This window comes from Eriocheir sinensis, chromosome 49 (assembly GCF_024679095.1).
Source record: "Eriocheir sinensis breed Jianghai 21 chromosome 49, ASM2467909v1, whole genome shotgun sequence".
Taxonomy (NCBI): Eukaryota; Metazoa; Arthropoda; class Malacostraca; order Decapoda; family Varunidae; genus Eriocheir; species Eriocheir sinensis.
This window is the reverse complement of record NC_066557.1, coordinates 8,800,332-8,819,376: the sequence shown is the minus strand read 5'-3', so window position 1 is coordinate 8,819,376 and position 19,045 is coordinate 8,800,332. Positions and strand designations below refer to the sequence as shown.

General features: G+C 43.6%; 1 protein-coding gene across 3 annotated transcripts in view; it reads left to right on the top strand.

Annotated features, from left to right (window-relative positions):
* The window catches only part of LOC126981831 (protein GDAP2 homolog), a 54,014-nt gene extending 35,378 nt beyond the window's left edge, over window positions 1-18,636 (top strand). For all 3 annotated transcript variants that reach the window (XM_050833408.1, XM_050833407.1, XM_050833406.1), the window contains exons 8-13: window positions 7,833-8,013; window positions 10,503-10,656; window positions 11,769-11,908; window positions 13,083-13,188; window positions 15,341-15,433; window positions 16,265-18,636. In XM_050833408.1, coding sequence (XP_050689365.1) covers window positions 7,833-8,013; window positions 10,503-10,656; window positions 11,769-11,908; window positions 13,083-13,188; window positions 15,341-15,433; window positions 16,265-16,309 — 719 coding nt within the window. In that variant the 3' untranslated portion in view covers window positions 16,310-18,636. The remainder of the gene's footprint in view (window positions 1-7,832; window positions 8,014-10,502; window positions 10,657-11,768; window positions 11,909-13,082; window positions 13,189-15,340; window positions 15,434-16,264) is intronic.
* Window positions 18,637-19,045: the final 409 nt, after the last annotated feature.

Sequence of the window (19,045 nt, the reverse complement as noted above, 5' to 3'; positions counted from 1 at the left end):
CTTCTCCCCTCTCCCCATCACTTCCCATCCTCCTTTCTTCCCTTTCTCCCTCCCTTTTGCCTCCTTTTCCTTTCACCTTTCCTACCCCTCCTCCGTTCCTTATTTCCTTCCTTTCCTTCCTTTCCTTCCTTCCTTCCCTCCTTTTCTTTCTTCCTTCCCTCCTTTCCTTCCCTCCCTCCTTCCTCCCTCCCTACCTTTCTTTCATTTCCTTCCATCCTTCATCCTTCCCTTCCTTCCTTCTCCCCCTCCCATCCTTCATTCATCCCATCCTTTACATTCTCTTCTCCCTTCCTTCATTCCTCCTTCCTGACCTTCTTTCCTTCATCTGATCCTTCCTTCCTTCCTTTCTTCCACATTCTTCACGTGATACAAAAGAAAACGAGGAGGAAATACAAGCCGAAGGGGAGACTTTGAAAAATCGGACGCAATAGAAAACGAAGACTAATGGAGGAGAGGATAATTTGATAGCTTCTCTTGGTTCCTCTTCTTCCTCTTTCGTCTTCTTTCCTCTTCCCTGCCCCCTCTCCTCTCCTTTCCTCTTCACTATCCCTCCTTTCCTTCCCTAATTTCCTTCTTCCCTTCTTTCCTCCTTTCCGTCTTTTATCCTCCCCTTTTTCTTTCCTTTTACCCTCCTTTCCTTCTCTAATTTCCTTCTTCTCTTCTTTCCTTCTTTCCTCCTTTCCGTCTTTTATCCTCCCCTTTTTCTTTCCTTTTACCCTCCTTTCCTTCTCTAATTTCCTTCTTCCCTCCTTTCCTTATTTCCTCCTTCCCTTCCTCCTTCCTTCCCTCTCCCTCCCCATTCGTGTGAAGCCAAATATAGAAAATGGGAGATAAATTAAGATAGATGGAAAGAGAAAATGAAGGCGTATGTTATTTTTAAAGCGAGGACTTGTGTAAATTATTGTTATTGTTATTGATACGATGTTCTTTTTTGCCCCTTTTACGAAACTGTTGTAAATAGGTGGAAGAGATAAGAAGAGAACTTGTAATAGAACGTAACGAAGACTTATAGAAAGGAAAGAACGATAAAGAGAGAGAGAGAGAACAGGAGATAAGAGACAGCCAACAAAATCAACAAAAAAGAAAAGGAGAGAAAGTAGAACAAGAAAGAAAAGAAAGACAAAATTACGAAGACAGCAAAGGAAAGGAAAATAAAGCAAGCAAGAAAGGAAGGAATAGGGAGAAAATAGAGATAAAGAAGACAGAAAAAACAGCACAAAGGAGAGGAAAAGCAAACAAGAAAAAGAAAGAAGAGAAAAACTAAAATAAAAAGAAAATAAAAGAAAACGAGAGAGGAAAAAAAGAACATAGAGGAAAAGAAGAAAATAAGACTAACCAACCAAAGAATAAAGAAAATACAAAACAAGAAAAAAGAAAATAAAGAAAAAACAAAACTAACAAAACCGAATAACAATAAAAACAACAACAACAACGACAACAACAGAGCCAAGCAAGCATAACCCAGTGACCTTGACCTCGGCTGACCCCTTGACCCCGTGTGAACCCCCCCCTCCCCCCCGTGAGCCACCGCCGCCCCCCCTACCACCGCCGCCGCCGCCGCCACCCTGACGAGAGCGGAGGGCGTGGGGAGAGGAGGGGAGGAGCGAGCAGGGGGAAGAGGGAGGGTAGGGGAGGGAGCGGCGCCCCTCTCATCCAGGCAACCACCACCAGCGCAACCCCGAGTGTTCACCATTATGGGGAGACTCACCCCCCCCTTGGCAGCAGGTGAGGGGGGAGGGGGGGGAGGGGGAGGGGAGGAAAGAAGAGGAAGAGTGGATGGAAGAGGTTATAGGAGGAGGAAGGGAGGGGGGGGGGCTAGGTAAGAGGAAACGGGAAGAAAGAAGAGGAAAAGTGGAAGGAAGAGGAGGTTAGGGGAGGAAAGAGGTTATGGGAGGGGAGATGAGGGGGAGGGGAGGAAAGAAGAGGAAGAGTGGAAGGAAGAGGAGGTTAGGGGAGGGAAGAGATTATGGGAGGGGGAGGGGAGGAAAGAAGAGGAAAAGTGGAATGAAGAGGAGGTTAGGGGAGGGAAGAGGTTATGGGAGGGGGGAGGAGGGGGAGGGGAGGAAAGAAGAGGAAGAGTGGAAGGAAGAAGAGGTAAGGGGAGGAAAGAGGTTATGGGAGGGGGGAGGAGGGGGAGGGGAGGAAATAAGAGAAAGCAGGGGGGAGAGAAGAGGTTATGGGAGGAGGAGGAGGAGGTGAAAAAAAAAGTTAGAGAAGGAAAAGAGAAAAAAAGAAGAGAAATGGAAAGGGAGAGAAGGAACATTGGAAAATAAAGAGATGAAGGGGGAAAGGGAAGGGAAGATTAGGGGAGGAAAGGAGAAGAAAATGAAGGGGGAGATGAGAAGGGGAAGGGGAACAAAGGGATGGAGGAGGAGGAGGAGGGAGAGAAAAGGGGAGGAAAAAATGCAGGGAGAGAGGGAAAGGTGAGGAAGGGGAGGAAAGAAGAGAAGAAAATGGAGAGAGAGAGAGAGAGAGAGAGAGAGAGAGAGAGAGAGAGAGAGAGAGAGAGAGAGAGAGAGAGAGAGAGAGAGAGAGAGAGTAATCGTATTGGAAAGGGAAAAGGTTAAAGGGGTTTGGAAAAGGGGATTTAAAGGGAAGGGGAAGAAGAGGGGGGAGATTAGAGGGGGGGTCATGGTCACTTCCCCCCCCTCCCCCAACTCTCCTCCCCCCCCTTCTCTCCCTCTCGTTCTGCAATGTAATGGAGGAGGAGGAGGAGGAGGAGGAAGGGGAGGAGGAGGAGGAGGGATTGTTTTAAAGAGGTGGGAGGAGAGAGAGAGAGAGAGATGCCTCGAATGAAAATTGTCTCGAGCTAAAAATAGATTCTCTCTCTCTCTCTCTCTCTCTGTGACCTATTTTCAAAGCGTTCACAAAATTATGAACAACTTTTTCGCCTTTCGTCATTATTATTATTATTATTATTATTATTATTATTATTATTATTATTATTATTATTATTATTATTATTATTGTTGTTGTTATTGTTGTTATTTATCGTTTGGTCTCGTTGCATTACTTCACTCGTTTATTAGGATTTTGTAGTAGTAGTAGTAGTAGTAGTAGTAGTAGTAGTAGTAGTAGTAGTAGTAGTAGTAGTAGTAGTAGTAGTAGTAGTAGAAGGAGGAAGAGGAGGAGGAGGATAACGAAGATGATATTAAGGATGACAATGATAAAGATGGTGATTACAAGGAGGAGAAATAAAGGAGGAGGAGGAGGAAATAAAGAATAAAATCAAAGAGGAGTTGACGAAAGGAAGGAAAAGGAGGAAGAAGGAAATAAAGGAGATAAATAAGGGAAGAAAGAAAGGAGGAAAAGAGATAATATTGAAAGAAAGAATATATAGAAAGGGGAGTAAGATAAAGAAGAGGGAAAAGAAAGTATATTTGGAAGGGAAGGAAGGAATGGAGGGGAAGGAGGAAGGAAGGGAAGAAGGGAAGGAAACGGGAGAAAGATTAAAGAAGGGAAGGAAGGAAGGAAGGAAGAAAGATTGAGGGGAGGGAAAGGAAAGGAAGGAAGGAATGGAGGGGAAGGAGGAAGGAAGGGAAGAAGGGAAGGAAACGGGAGAAAGATTAAAGAAGGGAAGGAAGGAATGGAAATAAGAAAGATTGAGGGAAAGGAAAGGAAAGGAAAGGAAAGGAAAGAGTGAAGGGAAAGAAAGGGGAGAAAAGGTAAAGAAGGAAAGGAAGGAATGGAAGGAAGAAAGATTGACGGAAGGGAAAGGAAGGGAAAAGAAAGGAATGAAGGAATGGAGGGGAAGGAGGAAGGAAGGGAAAGAAAGGGAAAGAAAGGGTAATGAAGGAATGGAGAGAAGAAAGATTAAGGGAAGGGAAAGGAAAGGAAAGGAAAGGAAGAAAGGAAAGGAAGGAAGGAAGGAATGGAGAAATAAGAAGGAAGGAAAGGTTATACTGTAGGGTAGAAAGGGATGAAGGAAAGGGAAGGAAAAGAAAGAAGGAAGAGGAAAAGAGAGGGAATAAGGAAGGTAGGAAAGAAGGATAAAAGACTAAGATAAGGAGGAAAAAGAAAGAGGGAAGGGAAGGAAGGGAGGGATGGAGAGAAGAAATCTAGGGAAGGAAGGGAAGGAAAGGAGGGAAGGAAGGAGGGAAAGGAGGGAGGGAGGGAGGGCGGGAGGTGGTGGGGATATTGATTACTGGAGTGACGTAGAGAGAGGGAGGGGAGGAGGAAGAGGAGGAAAAGAGAGAGAGAGAGAGAGAGAGATATAGTTTTCAGAGCTCTCTCTCTCTCTCTCTCGTTCACATATGATTAAAGAGGGAATTACTGCTCTCTCTCTCTCTCTCTCTCTCTCTCTCTCTCTCTCTCCGGTAAATATGTAACAGTTGTATACGTACGAACTATCATACAGAGAGAGAGAGAGAGAGAGAGAGAGAGAGAGAGAGAGAGAGAGAGAGAGAGAGAGAGAGAGAGAGAGGATTGATCGTATCGCAAATGGCTGTTGCTTTTGTTCTGTGATTGTTATTGAAAAATTGCGGTAGGGGAGGAGGAGGAGGGGAAGAAGAAGAAGAAGAAGAAGAAGAAGAGGAGGAGGAGAAGGAGAATGAAAGAAAAATCAGATCGAAGAGAATGGAGACGAGGTGTGGGAGAACGAGGTGGAAGAGGAGGAGGAGGAGGAGGAGGAGGAGGAGGAGAAGGAAGAGGAGGAGGAGTTAAGGCAAGCGGTCAGTGCTAAGGTAAATGTCTCTCTCTCTCTCTCTCTCTCTCATATTATTAACTCGTATTATTTTTAACTTTTTTAACAACCATCCGCTTCTTCCCTCCTCCTCCTCCTCCTCCTCCTCCTCCACATCCTCCTCTTCCTCCTCCCCCTCTTCTTCCTCCTCCTCTTCCTCAGTGACATTTCAGCCGTGGAGTCCGTGCAGTTGTGTTGTGAGAGTGATTCAGTGCGGTGATGGTGGTGATGGTGATGATAATGGTGATGATGGTGGAGGAGGAGGAGGAGGAGGAGGAACAGACATGGTGATGGTGGTGATGGTGGTGGTGGTGGTGACTGTGATAGTGTCAGTGTTATAAGTGATTGTAGTGGTGGTGATAGTGATGACATTTATGTTTGTGGTGGTGATGGTGATGATGCAACACTCGTGGTGATATTATTGATATAGTGATTGTGGTGGTAGTGATGATGAGGGAGAGAATGGTGATGACAGCTGTGTTTGTGGTGGTAGTGATGATGGTGGTGATGGTGATGGTGTCAGTATTACGTGTAGATGGTGATGAGTTAGTGGTGATGAGTCAGTGGTGGTGGTGATGGTGAAACTGGTGGTGGTGATGGAGGCAGTGTGGTAAGAGTGGTGGTGATTCATTCATCCGTGAGTGTGGGGGGGGGGGGGGTGTTTACGTCATCCACACCATTTAGTAACCCCGTAAAAAAAGCACAAACACTACCACCACCACCACCACCACCATCATCTCCCTCTCCCTGAAATAGCCAAACTAACCTTTCAATTATCTATATTCCAACGCAACGTCCGCTAATCAATACTCACAGGCCGTCCACAAATAGCGCAAAGGTGAACATGAATAAGTGACGGAACGGAATAGACGAAGAAACTGAAAGAAATCAATAAAAGGAGAAAAGGAATCCGTCTATTGCACCGAAGTCAGCCATCTCCGACACCGTCACCCGCATTCATAAACAAACCTAAACAAACACCATTTTCACCGTTACCACGCCTTCCCCCTGACTGGTGATGGTGGTGCGGGGGTGAGGGGAGGTGCGGGTGGTGTGGGCGCAGTGGTGTGTGTGTGGGAAGCGCAGAAATGATGATAGAAAGCGACGAGGTGAGGTTGATTCTGCCCGGTTCGGCGGATCGCTCCCCGTCCGTCAACTCGAATAATTCTTCCTATGCGGGGATAACAGGTAGATATATGTGTTTCTTGGTCTTATTCATTTGGTTGGGGGATATTAATGTATGTTTTGTTTTTGAGGTTTATTAGTGTTTAGTTTAGTAATTTTGGTTGGGGATATTACCTTCCTTTACGGGGATAACAGGTAGATGTGTTTTTTTTTATCTTATTCATTTACTTGGGGGATAGTACTGTATGGCTTGTTTTTGAGGGTTATTAGTGTTTAGTTTGGTAAGTTTGGTTTATATTTTGGTTTTACTCTTGGGCTAATTTTTTCGCATTTCACTTTTGCAATTAACTGATATTTTTGTTACGTTTTGAGTATTTATTCGGATTTTAACGCCTTTTTTTTTTCTCTTCCAACTGTTTTTTTTTATACATTGAGTTATTATTTCTACTCATGTAACTGTTTTTTTTTTTTTGTTTTTTTTTGCATATAATCTTTTACAGTGATTTTTCAAAGGGTGACTCTGGTGTTTTATTACATTGAATTATTTTGAACCATTTCAAGGTGTTATTTTTTTCCCCATAACTGCAACTATTTCTTTCTTCCATTTTTTATAATTACCGTGAAATGTCTGAATTCGGAACAGCTTATTATTTGTAGTTTGTCTTTTTTTATACACAAGATAAAATATATATATGCAAATGAGTGAATTATTTCCAACCATTTTAAGGTGATATTATTGTTCCTCTAACTGCAAATTATTTTTTTCTTGCATTTTTATAACTATTGTAAACTGAATTCGAAATCGCTTATTGTTTGTAGCCTCCTTTCTTTTTTAAACACAAGAGACATAAAATACAAATGATTGATGGTTATGGTTTATAATTATTATTCATCGTGTATATTACTTTTTCATCGTGTAAATTGTATTATCAAATTTGAAGTTGTGTATGAGGGAGTGTGTTTGAAGCTGCATTCGAGGCTTCACTAGAGGGTTCGGGAAAGGCTTGTGTGTTTGAAGCAGCTCTCGAGGCTTCACTAGAGGGTTCGGGAAAGGCTTGTGTGTTTGAAGCAGCACTCGAGGCTTCACTAGAGGGTTCGGGAAAGGCTTGTGTGTTTGAAGCAGCTCTCGAGGCTTCACTAGAGGGTTCGGGAAAGGCTTCGAAACCCACACATAAACTCTGCAAACCCAAATCCGCGCTCTGAATATCCTCCTGCCTATGACTTGCCCACTTTCAATAGAGTATCAAGACACCTCTCCACCCGAAATTAGCCTCTCTTTTGACTACACATCTTTATTTTTCTTTATAGGAGCAGTGATTAAGGGGCTTTCTTTTACTGATTCATTTTTGTCCTTGAGCTGCTTCCTTTACTGTAAACACACACACACACACACAGTAAACCCACATCCTCACCCAAACCCAGAATACACACCCAGCTCTTATGTAAACCCACAACACACAACCCCCCTTTCTTAAACCATCCCCATCCTTCCCTTTCCCCCACACATCTCACAAACCACCTCTCAAGACATCCCCTCCATTTATTTACACCATCCTCAACCCTCACAAACACACAAACTCACCCACAAACCCTTACAAAACACAACCTTTTTTTAAACCAGCCCATCCCCTTCTCGCTCTCCCCCCCCCCTACACACACACCATCCACCCTCTCACAAACCACATTTCTCACTCCCTTCTCCCTCTTCCTGAACCCTCACAAACACACAAACTCACACACAAACCCTTACAAAACACGACCTTCTTTTAAACCAGCCCATCCCTCCCTCACTCTCCCCCCCCTACACACACACACACACCATCCACCCTCTCACAAACCACATTTCTCACTCCCTTCTCCCTCTTCCTCAACCCTCACAAACACACAAACTCACCCACAAACCCTTACAAAACACAACCTCCTCTTAGAGACTTTGACCATCCCCGCTATGCCCCTATCCCTCATCCATCCTTCACACACCAACCACCGCCTCTCTCATATCCTGTCCCTCCCTCTCAACACTCAGACGTGGAGGACTCAGCGGACTTGGCGGCGCAGCTCCAGTCTTCGGTGAGCGTCGGTGAGCACGCCTTCTCCCACATGGAGGAGGACATAGATAAACAGCGGCTTCTCGGCGGCCAGCCCTCGTATGCCACGGCCGATCCTGAGACAGCTTCCATGACCACCGACCTGCAGCAGAAACAAAGGTGGGTGGTTGGTTTTGGGGTGGAAGTTGTGAGTGTGTGTTTCGTGGTGGTGGGAGAAGAGAGAAAAGGAGGTGGTGATTGTGGTGGGTTGAAGTCACTGGAGACGATGTGGTTAGTGGGTTGGTGGGGTGAATGCGTGTGAGAAAAGAAGGGGATGATGATGGTGGTGATGGGTATTTACAGAAGATGTAGGTGCATACATAAGGTGGTGGTTGTGTTGTTGGGTTTGGGTTCAGCGTTATCAAATTATCGTACTCAGCCACCCAGCGCATGGTATTTATCGGTTTCTGACTCCCGACCATCGTAAACACATATGGTATTTTCCGGTTTCTGACTCCCGACCATCGTAAACACACTCCCGACCATCGTAAACACACATGGTATTTTCCGGTTTCTGACTCACGACCATCGTAAACAAACGCCCATATGTAACGCTTTTAACGATAACTTGAACTGGAATCTCGTTATTTGTCTGGGTACGAGAGTTTTTGGGCCCTGGAACTGATATATGCGATGTTCTGAGTACGATAATATGTTAACACTGGTTGGGGTGGTTGTGAAGTGGTGGTATATACGAGTTTGAAAGAAGGGGAAGAAGAGAATAGTTATGGTAGTGAAGTTTAAGTGTGATGGGGAGTTTTTAGAGGAGAACGAGGATATGGAAAACCGACTGTAAAGGAAGAGAAGGAAGAGATATGATAGTTAAAATCTGATCAGTAGTTGTAAGAGGAGAATTGTTTGAATGCTACGGACGATGAAAATGACTCCACAGGGGGATAGGACGATAGGTAGTGAATGAGAGTAAGTAGTTATTTGAGGATGGTTTAGTGTGATGGGTTTGTACTGAAGGATTTAGAGAGTAATAAAAATAATGTATGGGAGGAGGAAGAAGAGGGGTGGTAGCAGATGTGGGCGCGGTACTGAAAAATCAGTAGTGCAGATGCGGTAGTGCGGTACTTTTTCCGGAGTAGTGCGGTTGCGGTAGTGCGGTACTGCGGTATCGGTAGTCAAAATAAAATAATACTAAGTGCCTATCCTGGCTATCCAAACAAAGGAAACTTGCTTAAAATAGTACAATGAAAAATCGGCCGGCACCACGCGCGGGTTAAAGAAGACTCGCAGTGCAGTAGTTTAAGGCCGCTTTCACAGTCGTTTTGTTGTGATCGTTACCAGTGGCGACGATCACCGCTTTAGAATTTCCTCTTAAAACTGGCCGATGGGGTAGTGGCGGCTGCGGGGTTAGCCTAGCCCCGCACCTTACCACACACTCTCAACACCTCGCTTCCCCCGCAGCCTCCACTACCCCATCCGCCAGTTTCACGTGGAAAACTATAGCGTCGTTCGGCACCATTAGTAACGATCAAAACAAACAAAACGACTATGAAAGCGGCCCTAAGTTAGTCTGTCTATTTAGGATTTAATTTTGGACAATAACTGAAAAGCCAGAATGATTGAATCACTGAGTCTGATGACTGATACCGATTGACTGAGTCCGATTCACTGGAAAAAAAAAAAAAAAACCTGTGAGCATGCCGCGCTGCAAATGTCTTCGATAGATTCCAAAGTACCGCAAAAGAGTACCGCAGGTTTTTTAGTGCGGTCCGCGGTAGTGCTGTATTTTCAGAAATTTTGCGGTAGTGCGGTACTTTTTTTGTGATGCGGTACTACGGCACTACCGCACTAAGTACCGCACTTGCCCACCTCTGAGTGGTAGTTAAGGTAATGTAGTAGGTAGTTTTAAGAGGAGAATTGAGTGCCTGAATGCTACTTACGAGGGAAAGGATTGTTTGGGAGAAGAGAACATGGAGGGGGAGAAGGAAGTGTAATGAAAAGACCCTCCCCAAACACCTCATCCCACCCCTCACCACCCCACAACCTCCCCCTACCCCCCACCTTTTACCCCCCCCCCGAAATTCAACATCCCCTCTTCCCCCACCCTCCTAACTCCTGAACTCCTCTTTATAACCCCTTCCCCAAGACACCTCATCCTTCCCTTCACCACCCCACAACCTCTTCCTACCCCCCACCTTTTACCCCCCCCCCCTGAAATTCAACATCCCCTCTTCCCCCACCCTCCTAACCCTTGAACTCCTCTCTATAACCCCTTCCCCAAGACACCTCACCCCACCCCTCACCCCACAACCTCTTCCTACTACCCCCACCTTTACCCCCTGAAATTCAACATCCCCTCTATCCCCACCCTCCTAACTCCTGAACTCCTCTCTATAACCCCTTTCCCAAGACACCTCACCCCCACAACTACCCTTCCCTACCTTCCCCCGCTCCCAACATCCTTCCCCCCAACTCTCCCCACATCCAAAGCCCCATCCTCCCCGACACCTCACTTCCCATAATCCCCAAACACCCTTCACCAAACCCTCCCCTTTCACAACCCTCCCCACCCCCGCAACACTTCCTATAACCCTCAACCCCCCCCCCTCACTCACCCTCAATCTCACCCCTTCATCCCCCCCCTCTTTCCCTCCTAGGTATGAGCGTCTGCTGCGCCGCGCCAAGAACGAGGACCTGTCTGAGGTGTCGGGCATCGGGTGTCTGTACCAGTGCGGCCTCGACAAGTTCGGGCGGCCCGTGGTCATCTTCATCGGCAAGTGGTTCAGGTTCAACGAGATCAACTTGGATAAGGTGAGGAGGCTTAGGGTGGAAGGGGAGCTTAGAATTGACCTTGCTGCTTGTTTAGCCCAGCGATTGTTAAGAGGCTGTATAGGGAGCTAATTGTTCATACGGAGACCTTAGAGTTGTATTGTGTTTTAAAGTTAGTGTTGACGCAAGGGCTACATACCACACTTTCAGATTTTTATTTTTTTATTACGCGTGTGCTTGAGGGGGCTGGATGGTAGTCGGCCCCAGCCCGTCATGGCGCAGGCAGGTGTTTATAGTGGCGCCATCTTCTCTTAATCAAATCAAGCTAAAAGTAAACCTCAGCACCTCACTTGAAGCCCACGCAAATTTTAGTTACGTCTGCAAATATCGGAGGAAAGAAGAGAAAAAACATATCATTACATAAAGTACAAAGTAGAGAGAGCAGTTTCAGGCATGTAGGTAGGCAGACCCCACTCTTTTATTCATACCTCTGTTGGTCTCACTGACGTCATGTGCGTGTGGGAGTAGACCCGTTTTGACCCAGCATCCCACCCACCTGAACCTGTAGATGATTTAGTGAGTGTTCTAAGCGCCAATTGGTTCACGGATCGAGAAAGGCAATATCCGCCAGGGTTACTTTATTGACAAAAATCACACAGGTCATTGACACGGACAAGACACATAAAAGAGGTGATTGAGTGTATATATATGGGCCGTATCACTAAACATTTCCTCACCCAAGTACACACATTTGTCAAGGCTTTCGTCTGAGTTTTGGGCATTTCCAGTAGTAGTTTTATGACCGTGGGGGTAGTTTAGCCCTTCCTCTGTACCATGAACCTAAAGAAACACTCATTAGACCCCGATTGACCCCCTCTTTGACCTTGAGAAATAGTTGATGTGGGAAGCGAAGGGGTCTTATGATACCAGCCATAGATAAACGAGTAACGAGATAAACGATTGATGACGCAACACGAACAACAAGGAGACGAGACCGACAAAGCTATCTGATCCCCTCTCTATCTCGGTCTATCCTACATATACATGACCTTGCCTCTTTCTCCCTCACGCCCATTTATACAAACACACACCCCTACACCATTTATCTCACCCCCCATTCCCCTCCTCACCCCTCACCCCGTCCTTCCCCCCAGGCGCTGCTGTACCTCATCTCGCTGCTGGACCCGCTGGTGAGGGGGGACTATGTGGTTGTCTACTTCCACACCATCACCACCACCGAGAACCACCCCTCGCTCTCCTGGATCAGACACGTTTATGACATGCTGGAGTACAAGTGAGTGACGTGTTTTCGTTGGGGTTGGGGGTAGGGGGGTAAAGAGGAGTAAGAAAAAGGTGATGTGATGAAAGGAGAATGAAGTGGAGGAAAGGGAAGGAAAGTGAAAGGAATAGAAAGAAAGGTAAAAGAGAGGAAGATGAAGGAAACATTGGATAAAGGAATGGGGAAGAAGGGAAAAATAGGGCAAATGGTTAAATGGTTGGGGTTTTGGGAATGGGGGTGGAGAGGGATGAGTGGGGTAGGAAAGGTTTGGGTACAGGAGGAGAATTGGATGGGGTGATTAGACTCTCATTTGTTTACCTTAGTGTTAATATAAAAGATGGATGGATGAGAAAGGAGGAGAAAGGAAGGAAGGAGGAGAAAGAAAAACAGATGAAGAGGTAGAAGATAGACAGACAGATAGAAGTACAGAGAGAGAGAGAGAGAGAGAGAGAGAGAGAGAGAGAGAGAGAGAGAGAGAGAGAGAGAGAGAGAGAGAGAGAGAGAGAGATTAGATTGTCATTTGTTTCCCTTAGTTTTAATAGAGAAGATGGATGGATGAGAAGGGAGGAAGGAAGGAAGGAGGAGAAAGAAAAAAGAAAAACAGATCACAATAAAACACACACCGTCATCCCCCCCCTCTACCCCAATTCCCCCAACTCTCATACACACCCCAATTTCCCCATTTCCCCAACACTCCCATCCCCTCCTCACACCCCAATTTCCCCATTTCCCCAACATTCCCATCCCCTCCTCTACCTCAACACCCCCTCCCCAAGACACTCTCTCCCTAATACACATACACACCCCATTTCCCCCATTTTCCCAACACTCCCATCCCCTCCTCTACCTCAACACCCCCTCCCCAATACACATACACACCCCAATTCCCCCATTTCCCCAATACACATACACACCCCAATTCCCCCATTTCCCCAACACTCCCATCCCCCCATCTACCACTCCCATCCCCCCCCTCTACCTCAACACCCCCATTTCCCCAATACACTCTCCCCAATACACAAACACCCCAATTCCCCCATTTTCCCCAACACCCCCACCCCCATTTCCTCACCCCTTCACCACACATAACCCAACACACCCCACACTCCTGACACCCCCCCTCCTCTCTCCCCCCCTCCCCCTCTTAATTAACTACCCACCCTACCTGTCCCCTCATCACCCCTCCCAGGTACAAGAAGAACCTGAAGGCGTTCTACATCGTGCACCCGACGCTGTGGACCAAGATTATGACCTGGTGGTTCACGACCTTCATGGCGCCGCAAATCAAGCACAAGGTAAGCATGAGATGAGATGAAGAAAAGAGGAGGATAAAGGAATAAGGGAGAAGGGAAAAATAGGTTAACAGGAATGGGTAAGAAGGGAAAATAAAGGAAAGTGAGGGGAATAGAGAAAGAAAGCAAGGAAAAAACAAGGACAGGAGTGTGGAAGAGAGGATAAAATGAGGGGTTTAGAGAAGAAAGGAGTGAAGAAAATGGGGAAAGGAGAGGAAAGTAAGAGGAAAAAAACAGGGCAAAGGAATATGGAAGAGAGGAAAGTGAGTGGGAATAGAGAAAAGGAATGGGGAAAATGAGGAAAGAAGAGGAAATGAATTGGAATAGAGAGGAAAGTAAGAGGAAAAAACAGAGCAAAGAATATGGAAGAGAGGAAAATGAGAGAGAGAAAAGAGTAAAGGAATTGGGAAAGGGGAGAAGAAGAGGAAATTGAGGAAAAATAGAAAGGAAAATAAAAGTGAAGCAGGGAAATAAGGAGCAAAGAATATGGAAGAGGGGGAAAGGGGAATGAATAAGAGGGGAAAAAAAGGAAAGTGAGGGGAATAGAGAAAGAAAAAGGATAAGATGAGGGGGAAAAGAGAGGAAAGGAGTGAAGAAAATGGGAAAAGAAGAGGAAAATAAGGGGGATGGAGAGGAAAAAACAGGCAAAGAATATGGAAGAGAGGAAAATGAGAGAGAAAAGAGTAAAGGAATTGGAAGAAGGGAAAAGAAGAGGAAAGTGAGGAAGAATAGAGAGGAAAATAAGAGTAAAGCAAGGATATAAGGAGGAAAGAATATGGAAGAGGGGGAAAGGGGAATGAAGAAGAGGGGAAAAAAAGGAAAGTGAGGGGAATAGAGAAAGAAAAAGGATAAGATGAGGGGGAAAAGAGAGGAAAGGAGTGAAGAAAATGGGAAAAGAAGAGGAAAATAAGGGGGATGGAGAGGGAAGGGAGAAAAAATGTAGGCAAAGGAATAAGGAAGAGGGAGAAAAAATGAAAGAAATGGGGAAGAAGGAGAAATTGGTGATGATGGTGATGATGGTGGTGCAGTATTGGTGGTGATATTGGCCCTAGTGGTGCTCTTCCCTTGTTTTATGGTGCCATAGATTGGTTTGATGGTGATGGGGGGAGGAGGAGGAGAGGAGGAGGAGAAGGTAAGAAGAGAATGGAGGGAATGATGGAAGGGAGATTAGCTATGGGCAGAAGGGAGGGAGTGAATAAGGGATATGGAGAAGAGAAAGAGGAGGAGGAGGAGAGGAGGAGGAGAAGATAAGAAGAGAATGGAGGGAATGATGGAAGGGAGATTAGCTATGGGCAGAAGGGAGGGAGTGAATAAGGGAAATGGAGAAGAGAAAGAGGAGGAGGAGGAGGAGGAAGAAGAGAATGGAGGGAAAGATAGGAGGAGGAATAATTATGAGCAAAAATAAGGGGAATAGAGAAAAGAAGGAAGGAGAAGGAGGAGGAGGAGGAATAGAAATAGAAAAGTCAGGGGTTGAAACCATTCCATATATAGTTTCAATTTTTAACAGTACTTTGATATTTGGACTTTTTCAATCTCATGTATGTATGTGTGTATATGTGTATGTGTATATCTGTGTAGGGGCAGGAAAAGGGAAGGAGAGAAAGTGTAGGGAAAAGAAAGTGATGAAAATTTTGGGTATGAGTGTTTGGATGTATAAAGCAGGAAAGGAAAAAGGGAAGGAAGGAAAGTTAAAGGAAAAGAAGGAAAAATTGATATGAATGTGTGCGTTGTAATATTTATGTGCGAGTAAGTATATTTATGTGTGAGTAAGTATATTTATGTGTGAGTAAGTATATTTATGTGTGAGTAAGTATATTTATGTGTGAGTAAGTATATTTATGTGTGAGTAAGTATATTTATGTGTGAGTAAGTATATTTATGTGTGAGTAAGTATATTTATGTGTGAGTAAGTATATTTATGTGTGAGTAAGTATATTTATGTGTGAGTGAGTATATTTATGTGAGTAAGTATATTTGTGTAAGTATATTTATGTGTTAGTAAGTATATTTATGTGTGAGGAAAAGAAAGAAAAAAAAAGTGAATGAGGGAAACTAAAATAAAAAAGGGTTATAGAAAGGAAGCAAGGAAAAGTTAAATTACAAAAAAATAAAACAAAACCCAATTCCACTAACCACTTCCACTAATTACTTCCAGGTGCACTCCGTACCCGGCGTTGAGTACCTGTATGACATCATTGACCCGGACCAGCTGGAGATACCCGCCTACATCACCGAACACGACATGACGGTGAGTAGAGGGAGGAGGGTGAGAGGGAAGGGGATGGGAATGGAGAGGGAGTGTGTATTAGAGGGAAGGGGAGGAGGAGGAGGGGGGGAACATAAGGTAATTTAATGTGTATGGTGAGGTTAGGTAGGGGAAGGGAATGAAAGGGAAGGGAAGAGAGGAGAAAAGAATTGAAAGGAGGCGAATTGATGACAAGGGAAGGGAGTGAGAAAGGAAGAGTAAGTGAAAGATAGGTAAAAAGGAAGGAAGGGAAGAGAAAGGATGAAAGGGAACATAAGAGAAGGGAAAGAAAAGGAAAGATAAAGAAAGAAAAGAAAGGTAGAGGGAGGGGAGAGGGAAGGGAAAGTAAGGAAAGTTCTGAATGTTTTATGGTGTGTGTTGAGGTTAGGTAGAGAAAAGGAGAGGAAGAGAAGGAAAAGTGAAAGAAAGGAGATAAGGCAAAAGAAAGTGAAATGAAAGAATGAAATGAAAATAAAAGGGTAGACAAATGGAGAGATAAGAGGATAGAAGGGAGGGGAAAGGATGAAAAGAAACAAAGAGGAAGAATGAAAAGGAAGGGAAGGGAAAGGATGCGAAGGGAACGTAAGGGAAAGAAAAGAAGAGAAAATATGAAAAGTGAAAATAAGGGAAAAAAGAAAAGGAAGGAAAAGGGAAGATCAGCTCATCCATCATAGCCATTCAACCACCTCTCTCACTTGCTCACTCATCCACTCACCCACCCACTCATCCACTCACCCATCCTCTCACCCGCCCACTCATCCACTCTTCACCCACTCATCCACTCACCCACCCTCTCACCCGCCCACTCATCCACTCATCCGCTCCCTCTTTCAGATCAATGGCATCCGCTACTACCGCCCCGTCACGTCATCCTCCTGAGCTATGGATGAGGGCGGATGAAGACTGACACAGACAAGGATAGAGACAGACAGACAGAGACAGACACAAACACCTAGCCAGACATAGAGAGACAGAGAGGAGACAGAGATAGATATAAACAGACAGGTATAGATTAAGAGATAGGGAGACAGAGAAGATAGACAGACAGAGGTAGAAATAGACAGAAATATTGATAGTTAGATGGAGAGAAAGAGAAGACAGAGAGGTAGAGATACAGACAGATAAAAAGAGATAGAGAGATAGACATACAAACAGCCAGACAGAGAGACATATTAATAGAGATAGACAGAGAGAGACATTAACAGAAGTAGATAGACAATAACAGACCCAAAAAAGAAGATAGGAAATACAGACATAACAGATACAGAAGAAAAAAGATGGGACAAAAAAGTAAAAAAATAGACAGATAACAAAACAAAAAAAAAAGACCAAGATGAAGAAACTCAGAAAAAAACGGAGGAATTCACAGATGGATGAAAAAATGGATTGACGAACGGCTACCCTCGTCATCCACCCACCCACCCACCCACTCAGCCATCCACATCCACACACCGCTATCGTCAGGAAGTGAAAAGATGACGACAGGATTTATCGCTAAGTTTTGCCTTTCGTTTTTTTGTAGTTTTTGTTGATTTTGTTGATGGAGGAGGAGGAGGAGGAGGAGGAGGAGGAGGAGGAGTGTTTTGCTTGTTAATGTGATTTCTATATTTATTTGTGTGTGTGTGTGTGTGTGTGTGTGTGTGTGTGTGTGTGTGTGTGTGTGTGGAGTGGAAAGAAGATAAAAAGAAGAAAAAACTAACATCATATTTTGAGGATGATGAAAAGAGAAAAAAAAGAAAAGAAAAGAATAACTCAAAGAAGAAAACAATCATCTTAATTCACACTCACAAAAAAAAACAAGATAAAAAAAGAGGAGGAGAAAAGGAGTAGAAGGAAAAGAGAAAAAGGGGGAAAGAAATAACACTCGGATAAAGGATATGATGAGGGTTTTGTGAATGAGATTATATAAAGAAAATAAAGATAAATAAGAAGAAATAGAAAGAAGAGAAAAGAACATAATTGAGAGAAAAAAAGTAGTTTGAAAGTTAAATAAGAATAAATTAAAAGAAGAAAAAAATAACAATATAGGGAAGAAAAATAGTTTGAAAGCTAAATAAGAAAAATAAGAAGAGAAAGTTAATTAAGAAGAAATAAAAGAAAGAAAAAAACAAATGAGAGAAGAAAAAAATAGTTTGAAAGTTAAATAATAAATAAAAAGAAAGTTAAATAAGAAGAAACCTAAACAAGAAAAAAAAGTTGATTGTTAAATAAGGAGAAAGAAAGAGGAAGACAAAATATAAAGAAAAAAAAAACAATTGACAAAAAAAAGATAGTTTGAATTTACACTATCCTCTATTAGGTCTCACAAGGTGTTAGGGGAAGGAAGGAGTTTACAGAAGATATATAAATAAGTAGTTTTCAAGAGTTTATATATTCTAGTTTACAGCACTTATAAAAATTCTATTCAAATTGTGTGTTGGTTTAGGAGAGAATTTAAGAAAATAGTAAATAGAGGTTAAAGTTTATATTAATGTTATGATGTTAGAGAATCTATATAAAGGAGTATTCTGAGAGAGGGAGTGAGTGAGCGAGAGAGAGAGAGAGCGAGCGAGATTGAGAGAGAGAGAGAGCGAGATTGAGAGAGAGAGAGAGCGAGATTGAGAGAGAGAGAGAGCGAGATTGAGAGAGAGAGAGTGAGATTGAGAGAGAGAGAGAGAGAGAGAGAGAGAGAGAGAGCGAGATTGAGAGAGTGAGCGAGTAAGTAAGCGAGAGATAGTGAGTCCAATAGCTTAGCATTGTTGAGTAAAGAAAAAAATAATATAAACGCCCCAAAAACATAGCAGAAAAAAAAAAGTAATTTGTAGATATTGTCGGATGCCTTTTTTCTCGGCCGCGTCGCGCTGAGGTGGATGCAAATGTGTGTTGTGTTGATGTCACGTTTAAAAGACTTGTTGGTTGACTTGTTTATTTTGTTGAGGAATGTGTGTGCGTGTGTGCGTGTGTGTGTGCTGCGTAATCATTTGTGTGTTATTATTTAGTATTACGTGTATACAGGACGAGAAAGTATATTGACAGAATTCAGCACACAAAAATCAAAATCTGGAATAAGTAACAAAAAAAAGATCGACAGGAAAAATTATGGAGGAAAATATTTGGCAGACGAAGTGAAAATGTGAAAAGCGAAAGTTAAAATGTTGCCATGATTTATATTTTTTTGTTATGCGTATTTTCATGATGTTAGAAAAATAATATACATTTACATATAATTTAGAGGATCGGTTCGGATTAATCTCCTTCGTTTATTAAGATCAGTGAAGAGCTAGATTTAAGGGACTTTGAGGAATGAAGAGGAAAGCAAAGGAGTAAAAAAGTGATTCATTTAAGGGATCAGTTCAGATTAATCTCCTTCGTTTATTAAGATCAGTTAAGAGCTAAATTTAAGGGACTTTGAGGAATGAAGAGGAAAGCAAAGGAGTAAAAAAGTGATTCATTTAAGGGATCAGTTCAGATTAATCTCCTTCGTTTATTAAGATCAGTTAAGAGCTAAATTTAAGGGACTGAGGAATGAAGAAGAAAGCAAAGGAGTAGAAAAGTGATTCATTTAAGGGATCACCAGATTAATCTCCTTCGTTTATTAAGATCAGTGAAGAGCTAGATTTAAGGGACTTTGAGGAA